The 12,240-nt window shown below is 43.4% G+C and overlaps 1 protein-coding gene across 3 annotated transcripts in view; it reads right to left on the bottom strand.

The window, feature by feature from the left end:
* RBFOX1 (RNA binding fox-1 homolog 1) overlaps positions 1–9,820 on the bottom strand; it is a 597,988-nt gene extending 588,168 nt beyond the window's left edge. The window contains exon 1 of one of the 3 annotated variants that reach the window (XM_071760528.1): positions 9,767–9,820. In XM_071760528.1, the coding sequence (XP_071616629.1) occupies positions 9,767–9,784 (18 nt within the window). In that variant the 5' untranslated portion in view covers positions 9,785–9,820. Of the gene's footprint in view, positions 1–7,586; positions 8,120–9,766 lie in introns of those variants that run through there. The other 2 variants (XM_071760499.1, XM_071760502.1) reach the window with 2 other exon arrangements.
* Positions 9,821–12,240: the final 2,420 nt, after the last annotated feature.

Raw genomic sequence — 12,240 nt, forward strand, 5'->3', positions numbered from 1 at the left:
AAGTTCAAAATAAAACTATTCCCAGGACTAGAGCAATAATTATTTCAACCAAATTCATATTTTAATCAGTTCTTGAGAAACCTGAAAGAAATTCTCATCTAAGAACATTTTTAAAATAACTAAAAATTCACTTCAGAAATCAGTGTCCCAACTTTCTGCTGCACACAATATCAGTGACAAAATATTTAATGGCTTCAGCAGGAAAACAATTTCTACTGTGGTAAAATTTACTACCCACTAAAATATACTTTCCTTTGAACATGACAGGAAACTTCCAGCCTGCCTTTATTTTGCTTGTTTGCAAACCTCTAACCTGGAGAAGCATTATATTGACAACCAGATATATTTAAGACTTGCCTGCATCTGTTTTAAGACACCTTTATAAAGCAATACTGCCATTAAGAATTGTTCATGTCCTGTGACTGGTATTTTATTCAACAAAAAAGAAACAAAAAAAATAAAATAATAAAATAAAAAACCCCAAAGAAATAAAAACCACACTACAAAACCCCAGCCCAGCCAAATGGACAGGCCAGGTACTGACAGGTACCACGTCAGTCAGACATCAGCTGCACTCTGGTTCCCAACACAGACCCTGACAAGACCATCACAACTTTTAGTTCTGGACCCACCAAAATAAAATAAGTTTGGAATTCCAGGCCAGGCACCAGTGCTGATGGGAATGGAGGCTTGTTACCCACATTGCTATTAAAAGTGGAGAGAGCTGCTTTCTACCTGTAGTGCTAATTACAGTAGTAATTATTGGAGTGCTAATTACTTCTGCTAATTACACAATAAGTGGCTGAAGGAGACAAGAGCACTCAGCAACTTTCCACCAAAAGCTGGATTTTCCAGAATAACCCTGAAATATAACCAGGAAAAACTAAAATGGAAAGGAATTGTTGTGTTCTCAGGACAACAGCTGATTCACACCTCCACGGCAAAACCTTCCCTTCCTGCCTCTTCACTCAGTAGCAGCTTTGGCAGAACTAGACAGCTAAAATACCAGCAAAAATGAAATTGTTAAATTATTCTGGAAGCTCCTGAGGTAGAAGCAGCAAAAAGTCAGGACTGGCAAAGTGTCACACTTAGGGAACACACACCACAATGTCTGCAAGAAAGGTTTTTTTCAAATTTTTCTTTCCAAAGTAGAAATAATTCCAGCCAATACAAATGGAGTCCCTAATCTAAGGATGGTGCAACACTAATGCCAGTTTTTAGAAGAGGAAAACCACTAAACTTCTTTCCTTTTTTGTAAATTTTGTTGATTTTATTGCTTTTATTTTGAGTATAGTGAGCAAATCTGACACACACCCACAGCAGTCACATAACTGAACTTTTAATAAGAGATCTCAGCTTAAGAATGCAACACTTCTTAGTGCAAAAGCCAAAATTATCTAATTTTTAAAGACACTGGGACAGGATTATGGACTCCTGCAAGAAAAAAGATGGGACACATCTTATTATAACATAAGCAAGAGGATTTATTTGTATGGTACCCCAGAGGGTTCTGAGCATGAGGCCGCGAGGTGAGCCTCTGGCAAGCTCCATCTGACAGCTCTGGGCTTCCTGCTGATTGTCCCCACAGGGGCACAAGATATTTAATGATCAGGTACAGACAGAGATTCTGCACTGAATCAAAATGAAAGCAACATTGTAAAATAGGGGGAAAAAAAAAAAAAAAAAGTAAATCAAGACCCCACGGGTGGGTATCGTGGCCTGGAAAAACTATAAGGAAATAATCTGTTCTAAAATTGAGGACATTGACAAGGAAGCAAGTGTGCAAAAGATGCAATCTGGACACTGTTGGTATTTGGCAAGAGTTCAGTACTTGTAATGACCCAGGGAAGCCCAAGTGGTGTCCTGTGGAGGCAGCTGCAGGCTGACATTATGAGGATGGGAACAGAGAAGAGGTCACCATGGAGTGAAGGAGCCATTTGGAGAGTGTCCTAAATTAAGGAGTGGGAAAAAAAGGGGTGTAATATGCCAGAGAGATCAGAAGCACATCTAGATCCATTCATCTTCCTGCTGGGGCACTCCATGTGCCTCAATTCACTGCACTCTGGGACTTCCTTAGCATTTATATTGCTGCAGCCTCAGAATGGTTATCCCCAGGTGGGAGGGGATATTTTAGGGAGCTCACCTTCCATGCTGGAGAAAAGGACATGGAAGTAACTCCTCACATACACCCTGGACAGTCTGCAGTGGGGCTAAGGGTTTGTTTGCTTTTTGGTTTGGTTTTTTTTTTTTTTTTTTAATCCTAGAGCTTCACAGTTTCATTGTAATAGAAGATAATGGTTCATTAAATTATTTCCTGGGACACTGATCAAAGGCAACAGCCCAGCAGCAGGACTGGAAACTGATGCTTCAATCTCTTCCCACCCCAGCAGCAGGACCCTAAGCTCTGTGGTCAAGGGATGCAGAGACTCTGCTGCATCCCAGGGCAGTGCTGCAGAATTACAGAAAACTGAAAACAGAAAATTGTTCAGAAATCTGTGCTTCATGCTATATCCTACATTTTCATACAGGGACTGCTTCCAGGATCTTCACCCGTTATCGAATTTGCTCAACAACACAGCTGCAAAATATTGAATAATCTTTAACTTAGGAAAGCTTGGTAAGTTTTACCTTGAGTATTTATTTTGCTACCTAAAGTGGCATATTTTTAGTTGGCTGCCAAGAAAAAAAAACAAGCATATTTGGGCCAATACTCTATGGAAAAACAATACTTGTGAGAACAGTGGATTTTCTTGTCAGGATGAAGATAGCAATATTGGCTCTGACCAAGACTATTAAGCCTTTTTCTTGGATCACTGCCATTCAACATTGTCTATTTCTCTCTCCTCAAACTATAAAATGTCAATCCTCTACAGCATATCATGGAAAAAAAAAAAAATCAGACACCTAAGACCAATTTAACAAACCAACAAATTCCAAATATAAAAGCAGAAACTCAGGAACTGAACTACCCAGAAGAAGAGTGATGCCTATTCATGAGCCAAGCTACTTTTGTGGAAGATAATTCTCTTTATACAACAGACAGAGAGATAGATAAAAGATGGGTTTTTCAAGACAAGATAATTACAGGATATTCTGCTTTGGAATCCAGGGGTCTGTATCTGTTTGGCTTATCTCCTCTCACCTTGTTGCTACCAAAATAAGAAACTCCACCATAGACAATCAAGCTTTTGTAAAATAGGGTTATCCAACATTTTTTTCTGCACCTATTTTCTCATGTGTAAGCTGATATTTAAAATATTAAAAAAGCAATAAAACACCCCAAATACAGACTACAGAGCAACCTAGGTTCTGGGAAACCAACTGCAACTGCATTGGGCTTTCCTCCCCAGGCCAGTAGATGTGAGTTTACTACTGTTTGATACCAGCAAAACTTTTGTACTCTTATTTTTAACTCAAGTACAACTAAATTTTCCTCCACCTGTACACAGGTGTCTTCCACCTCCTCTACAACTGCTTAAACTGTGAGAATACTTTGATCTGAAATAGTAACACTTCCCCATTTAAACCTTCTCCTAAACTACCTACCCACGTTTTCAGACCCTCAAAACACAACGCATCCAGAGTTGAAAGTTTATGCATCAAGTTTGCATTTCCTTCCTCTGGAAAAAATATGAATTTTCAGGCTGGCTTCTTAGGGTTCTGCTTATTTGCTCACATGGGACAGAGAGCCTGAAGTCCCTAAATAAATCAAGTCCCTAGAAAACCTTGGGAGCCAGCTATCAGGTGAACTTTCCCCATGGAAAGTACAGCAGAATGTATTCATACTTTATTAGATTCTAAGGAAAAAATGGTAAAGAGATTAATAAACGACCAATGCAGGAAAGAAAAATTAAAGGAAAAGTCTGAATCCCAATTAGTACCATGACAGACACAAGTTCAGTGGGATACAAAACACAGCAGAAAGCTGACAGTCACCAACTCCACATCTCACTGTTTGTTTAACAACCAAAAGCTTAAAAAACAGCAGTTGCTTCAAACTTACTCTAGCCTGCTCCCTTTCTTCATAATAATGGTTTCTTCTTTTTGTACCCCAAACTTTCTAGGTTATTTACTGAAGAATTTAAACCAGGTGTGTTGCAACCTGAGCATTTTCACCCTGATTGTTACCCTGATCACAAACAGCTGCACCTGGCACTCACCAGTTTGCCATTTATCTTCAAAATCATTTCCTTTTGATGTTTGCTCTTTAGCACAATCCCAGCTCAGGCTGTTGTAACAATCCTCCCTTACTCCTTTCTACCTGATCCAGAGGCACAATTATTTTAATGGATATGAACTTGGTCTTTTTTCCACTTTTTTTCCACTGACTGGAGCCAGTCTCCAGCTGACAGAAACTCCCAGTTTGTGGCATGATGCTTCCTGCTCCAGAGAGTTATCTTAATTTTAGGGCAGTGAATTGTAGGGGTAGGCATTAAGGCACCTGCCAACTTAGATCTGCATAATTATTGTCCTCTTTTCATGGTATTATCTGCAATAACTCCTTGCTGTTTGGAAACACAGGATTTTAGAGCTGCATCCAAAGTTGCAAAACCTTCTGGGTTTTTTAACTGGCCTTGAGGAAACTCTCAGAGAGCTCTAGAGCTGTGTAGGTGCCTTATGTTAGGGACACTTCAAACAACTTTTCAGTTTCTGAAAGACACACCTGGAGAACACCTAGCAGAGGCCTTCCCCTTGAAATGAGGCAAATAGTTGATACCTCATCATATACCTCAGAAACTACCTTGGATTTCCAAATATTCATTAAAACTCTACTTAGAGATATTCTTCCTTCTGGACAGGTACACTCCAAAATATAAAATCTGGAGCAGATTAGTAGTGACATTCATCTTTTTCAGATCTAGCACACTTTTCAGACCACTCTATCCCTAATGTAGCCTCACCTTCCATACTGTAATTAATATTTCTTCTTGTGGCCAGCACTAGGAATTCTAGCTTTACAGTATATAATGCTTATGATTAGATGTAAAGATCAGGTAAAGCCAAGCCAAAGCTATAACATGATAAATTAGTGTTCAGGAGATACCGAACCAAGCCATTGGTCTCTTCTGTATTTCCAACTAGCTCAGCCTCCCCCAGTGCATGTGAATACTGAACATCCTTAAAAAGAAGATTACTTGACTGTGCAAAGCAAGGCCAGTGACATTGTTTCCATTAAACATCTCTTAAAAACTGGGAAAAAAATATCTGGTAAGGGCAGCATATAGATAGGCCTAACAGAGAAGCAGTAAGTCCTCCAGAAAATAAGAAATAATACTGCAAGTGAGACTGACTGGACATACCAGAGGAGGAGACATTCAGGGGGTATAAGATAAAATTGTTGAGAAACTAATTCAGTAAGAGCATATAGTAAGCAGAAAAAAAATGAGATGAAGGAAAAAATAGCAAAAGGAAGAAGAAAAGTAGGAGGAGAAACGGAACAAAAAAAGTAGACAAACATCCATCAGAGCTGACACAGGTACAAACTGATCCTGCCCTGGGCAGAAAGATGACTACATGAGTGGCTGAGTCCCCTTTGGCCTTGCTGTTCCTCATCCAACTTCAAAGGGGCTTTGTGCAGGACTGCAGCTTGGGCAGCAAGGAAAAACTTCAAAAACCATCAGTCTCAGCACCTGTGGCCAAAGGACAGCACATTCCCCTTCCTTTTCAGTAGGGAATCCCTGGGGATTGGACCCTGCAGTCTTACACGTGTGCTCACATTCCATACAGGGAATGGATCACATCGTGCATCCAAGAACTGAACATCCTGCTCTCATTCTCAGCCCCTGCCAGTCATTCTGTCATTTAAAGATAGCTCTTTGTGGAAAACCACAGGAGCATCCTCACCATATATCAAGACACCAAGTACTTCAGTTACAAGAACTATAGAAATCATCAACGTACTGGAAATTTACTTCTTACGTTTGTCAGCTGTTACTGATACTGTTAAACACTAAAAGAAAAATGAAATATATACCAACACAAGCTTCATTTCAGGAAATGTCAAATCCTTTGTATAATGTCTTTACCAGAAGAATAAATTGCAAATGAAACTTCAGTAACCAACATAAAGCCTATATGAAGAGCTAGTACATTTGGGCTACAATCAGAAATAAAAATTCCTTCCCAGAAATTCAGTAACTCAAAATCATTCAGAAAAAGGAAAAGAGGAAAACAATATCATTGTTTGAGCTACTCTAAATTGTTGCTACAATCCTGTGAACTGGAGCATGTGATACAAATATTTCCCTAAAAACTAAATGAACTGCTGAGAAATGCATTGAAAATTGGCACACACACACACACACACACCACTTTTCCCAATCTCTATATTGTCAAGCAGCTGAGGCTGTTTGGTCTCTAAAAAAATAGTTATTTGATTATGAGGACTATCTTCAGATTACAGAGCATCCACACTCACCAATCTCTACCAGAGAGGGACAAAATCCTCCTTTTGTAGCCCTTAGCTACAATTGTTTTCACACTTCTAAAGGACAACTGAAATACAAAACATCTTTACTCTTAAGTATCATCAAGTCTGGAGTGAGAAGTGAAGCAAGGCACTTGACATTCTTGGGACAGCATCTTCTGCATCTGTTGGGTTTTAGGATCCAATTCGCCTCGGAGAGGCTGAATATTTTCCTGAAGTGAAACACCAGCCATCACTACACTACTTAAGGCTCTAACACACTATGACACATTTGCAATTCAGCGAGCAGATAAACAAAAGCCGCAGATTTGGACAAGATCTTTCACGCTTCAGTGCTGTCAATCACTCCAGAGTCAAACTTCAGACCAGATTCTTTTCACCATCTGCGGGAGCCACGTTAAGTTGGCAGCACCATCTCCAGCAGCCACATTCCGCGTTTCAGAAAGGCAGGAACGTGTGGCACAGCCCCACTACAAACCCAAAGCCTCTGCTCAGGAGTGGCAGCTCCACCTGCAACACTGGGAATCTGGAGAGTGTTGGTTCACTCGTAGTTAAGAGATGTAAAGGCAGAACTGATACATTTTTTTTCCCGATGGAAGCACAAATGAAAAAATGACATGATGAGGGGCCCGAAAAATAAATAAATATCGATGACTTACAAGCAAATAGTTTCCCAGGAGCTAAATATCTGCACTTTTCTAATCAGTAACTCATCTGCAACCCGAGCGGTCATTTTTCTTGTTCTTCTTTACGTTTTGGGAGCCACCTCCCGTGGCAGCGTTATCCCGGTAGCATCTTCCCCGATGTTTGGCAGGAGCGGGGCTAAGCGGGCGCGGTGGCACCCCGGGCACGGCAGCGCATCCCTGCGCGGCCCCTCCACCAGCTCCGCGCCTCGGCACCGCCTGCTCTCAGCGCATCCCCCGCTCCCCGAGAGCCTCCCCGTCCGCGGACGCGCAAACCTCCGCCCGGGCCGGCGCGGAAACTTTCCTTCCCCGGCGAGCAGCGGCAGCGTCCCCTGACCGGGGGAGGCCGGGCAGGGCGGAGCGGGGCCGGCAGCAGCCTCCGCGCACCTGCGGGGATGCCCCGCTCCGAGCGGTCCCGCTGCCCCTTTTCCCCCCTCCATCCCCCGGCAACGCGTGAGGCCGCGGCCGAAACTCACCATAAAGAGGGGAGCGGAGGCGAAGGGTCGCGGCGCCTCTCCCGTCCGGAGCCAGCGGCCCCAGCAGGCAAGTGGCAGCGGGACACGGCTCCCCCCCCGCCGCCGCCGCAGCCCCTTCCCCGCGGGCAGCGCCGCCGCCCTCACCGCCGCATGCCGCGCCCCCCGCCCGGCTCACCCCGGGCTCGCCCGTCAGCTCCGCGGCCAGCGGAGAAAGCCCGGGGGCCGTTCCTGCCGCGGCGGGGGAAGGGATGGAGGGGGAGCGAGCGGGCGGGCACCCCGCTCTGCTCCGCTGCCCGGCGGGGGGCCCGCACCGGCCGGACCGGGACCTTCCCGGGGGCGGAGGCTCCGCCGCTCTCTCCAGCAGCCGCGGAAAGTGGCTCCGGAGCCGGGCGGAGGTGACCTTCAAGCCCAGCGGGGCGGGCTGGGGTGGGAGGGAGGGAGCGCGGCGAGGGTCCGTGGAGCCGAGGGAGGGAAGGAGGGAGGCGGCGGCAGCGGCAGCAGCAGCCGGACGGCAGCGGGAGGCGAAATGCAGCGGAGCGGAGGCGCGGAGCCCCGCGGTGTCGCCGGGCGGGGCGCGGGTCCCCCCCGGCGGGCAGGAGCCACGCAGGCGCCCGGGACTGGCGGCCGCGCGGCGGCGCCCGGGAACCCCGCGGGGCCCCGCAACCCCCGCACCGCGCACCCCGGAGTGCGGGGGTTGGGAGGAGGATATATGGAGAGGAAGAGGGGTTGGGGGGCTCCGCCGGCGCGGAACCGCTCCGACCCACCGCAACTTTTTGTCCGCGGCCGAGCAGTAGCCCCTGGGGGTTGTCCCGGCGAGCTGGGTGCGGGGAGCACAGCCGCGTAAATTTACACGCGCACAAAGTGGCACTTGGGAAACTGCTGATGAAAGCGATGCCCTTGGCGGTACTCTGCCAGCCCTGCCTGCTTCCTACCCTTCCTCTCGCCTAAAAAAACCCAAATCTTACAAGAATTCTCAGGCTCAGCTAAAGAGCATTGCATCGCAGCATCCCCGAACGCATGGATTCCTGTTACAGCAGGCTGACAGCTATTTATGAGAAAGTTCGGAAAAAAACCTCAAAAAAAAAACCCCTCAAGACCTGTCAGAACACTGCCTTGACCTTTTTAGTACATTAGATATTAATTCTGTAATGATCAAACATTTTTTTTGCTGCTCAACCTCCAGTTACAATAAATTCATGCCACTGAGCTTCCATTCAGCTGGTACCGGTCACCTATGGGTGGGCTGAGGGTAAGACAGATGTGGTACCCCCCTATGGCTTAGGAGCCAGGAGCTGCTCTGAGTGTATAGATAAAAAATGAAAAGCAGTAATAATACATGTGATAACGAGGAAGCAAGCCTTAAAGTCACAAGTGTACAATTCCTTAAAAAAAACTCCATGTGAATAAATACTTTCATAGCAAGAATGAACACAGCCCCAATATTCTTATATCCTTTCATAGCAAGGATGAATACAGCACCAATATTCTTCTATTCTTTCATACCTAGAATGAATACAGCCACAACATTCTTATATTCAACTGCAAATAGCACATACAGAAATATCTCAAAAGCACCAACCTGGATCCCACTGCCTCTACTTACACTTTTGGAGCTCAGGAATATTTTCTGGCTGTTTTAAGATGTGATCCTGGATCCCCCAAACACATAACTTGCAAGAAATTCTACCAAATCACCCCAGTTTGTGGAGCTGGGTTATTTCCAACTAAGTTCAGAAATTATTATTCCTCCCCAGACCAGCAGCAGTGTTAAACTTGTGGCCCACATGCTCAAAGACCCTTGCATGGGACCCTGCAGCCCCAGGTTTATGAAACAGAGCAATCAAGAAAGGGCCATCAAGTCCCTTCCCAGGTGAAGCAGATTATAAGTTCTTTCTCATTTCCACCTGTGTGATTTTCAGGGTGGCACCAAGATTTTTAGAGTTTTTTGGTTTTTTTTCCCCCCTCAATCTGACCTCAGTCTCAATCTCCACTCACCAACCTGTGGTAGCTCATTGGGAATATTTCTCTAGCAAGCTGGCAGCACTGAAAATGAAGAATTTAGAAGTACTTTAAGGTTCTAAAACAGCAAGCAAACAAAGCTCACACAAATACAAGAGCTACATGAAAATCCTTCGTTAAAAAACAGAGAAATCTCACAAACTAGAGTAAAAAAACATTACCTTTAAGCATTTGAGCATTGCTGCTGAGCAGGGAAAAGTCACTGGAGGACTGAGGACAACTCACCCAGGATTAAAACCAAATTATGTCCAGGTGTTCCTCATTTCCATCTTCCCTTGGGAACAACAACAGCTGTGGATTAAATGACTACCAGCTCAGAGTTGCTCTTCCCAAGTTTCCCTACCTATATATTCTCTTTTTTTATAAATACTGTCAAGAAGTTTCTCTTGGCTTATTTTTATACCTGTTTTCCTTTGGTTCCCTTCACGTGAAAGAGTTCTTTATTTAAAATAGCTCCCTACTCAGGAGTCTGCCATCGTTATCATTTACTGGCTTCCAGCTGAGATTTTGGGTTGGTAGGTGGCTATAAGAACAAAAAATTGCTATTTAGAAGATATGACAGACAAATTGTGGGCGAGGAAATAAAATCCAACAGAGACAGCATCATATTCTTAAAAGGGTCAGTGGCTGAGCAGGGAACAGCACCCAAATATTCTATTTTCTGCCCCAGAGCTCCATGCATTGAAATATCTTCTGTCCTAACCATGTATCCAAACACCTGCCTGTTTATCTCTTTAGACTCTGCCTTCAGAAAGGTATCTTGTTATTTGTTTGTCTTTGTTAATATACAGTACACTTAAAACATTTGATAAAAAATAACCTTGGTGATTCTACCCGAAAGCTGTCATTGCATGAAACCACAGTTTGCAGTCACTTCTGTAGGAAATCCTTACAAAGAAAATACACACATCTAAGAATAATTAAGTTGGCCCTGGAAAGAGGTATTTTTCAATCTGAAGGAAATTCTCAGTAGCAAAACAACAAAGTAAATGGCAGGTTCTGAAAGGCTCTGTTGAAACACTCTGGCTTGAATGAATTCTCAGTCAGGGATTAATTTTTTAAATCTGGTAAAAAAATCCTTTCTGAATAAAAGCCTATTTCACATTTTCTTAAAATCTGAAACATTTTTCCCTTTCAAGTAAACTGTCTTCAGAATTGAATTCCCAATTCTTCCTCCTTCCCCCCAGATAATCTTGGAAATAAACTGGATTTTTCTTGTCAAGAAGTACCTCGATTCTTCTGAGAAACAAAAGGTTTTTCACCTTCTGCAGGAAAGCAATTTGCCAGCACAAGAAAAGCTGTTCTTGGTTTCTTTGCTGCTCAGTTCTGGAGTAGATGGAAAGTCTTGGAGTGGAAGATTCCCACTGCAAAACTCAGAGCTTGTGGAATGCAGGCTGGAGCAGACACATCCCAAAGACTGAACACCACAACATGTTTAAATTACCTAACAGACTACTTAAAATTTATGGACTGAAAAGCAATACTTGAAGAATGGGTTATTTAAGGAAATTATCCAAAGAGGAAAGGTTCCAGTTTCCTGAGCTTTACTGAAATATTTTTGTATTCATACCTCTTCTTTCTCATACATGTACTGACTTCAGCTCCAGAGCCCATAGTATAATTTCTTGTAATTTCTTTTTTTTCCAATTTTTTTCTTTTTTTCCTCCAACTTCCATGGCTGCTATCTCTTTGTCTGCTCTCAGCCTCTTTGGCTCCTCAGACTCATTGCAGACCTGAACTCCAAACTTTTATTGGCCTTTCTCCCATATATATTTGCACAACAGACACGAGAGAAAGAAATTCCCTGGAAAAAAATGAAATCTTTTGCAAAATATTTTGTTGTGGATCCACATTGCTCTAGAGAATCAAGCCCATTATATATAAGAAATAGCAGAGGAAAAAACCTGCAGAGGTGTATTCTCTTACTTTTCAGGGTAGAGAGTTCCAGAAAATCCAAGAGCTTCAAAAAGTCAGATCTGCCACACTCTCTTCGTACATATTTTTGGGAATTAAACTACAGCTACAGGAAAAGGTAATTTCTTTCTAGTATTTTTATTGCTAATGTATTAATGTCTCTGTTCTCATATGCAGCATATATATTAGATTCATAAAAATGAATTGAAATTTACTATTTCCTGGAATATCTTATTCCAGCTAAATCCTTGGTTCATAAGGCAATTGCTGAAGATAAATAGAAGTTCATGAATTGTTCATAAACTGCAAAAATTCAGAAGTTAAAGATGAAAAACAGAAGAGACACAACCCTTCTTCCACAGGCCACGAATTCAAGTCCAGGTTTGAGATCCCCAGCAACCAAGAAACGTTTTCATCTGATCACCTAAAGGCTTTCTGGTAGCGTTTGTGAGCTCACTTTGTACCCTTGGTTCCATCTGAGCAGGGTAAGTGGCCACATAAATAATTCACTGGGACTTGTCAGAGACCAGAAGTTGTGAAATGTAAAGTCTCCTCCATCCATCCACTCTATGAAAAGCCCAGATGAGCTCATTTGCTGCCCTTCCACCAAAGCCTCCTGTGAAACCAGACACTCAGGAGTTCTCCCACAGCTTTAGTAAAATGAAGCTCCTCAAACAGCTTCTTTCTAATTCTTTCTAATAATAAAATCCTCTGGAAATGC

This window comes from Heliangelus exortis, chromosome 17, assembly GCF_036169615.1.
Source record: "Heliangelus exortis chromosome 17, bHelExo1.hap1, whole genome shotgun sequence".
In the NCBI taxonomy this organism is placed as follows: domain Eukaryota; kingdom Metazoa; phylum Chordata; class Aves; order Apodiformes; family Trochilidae; genus Heliangelus; species Heliangelus exortis.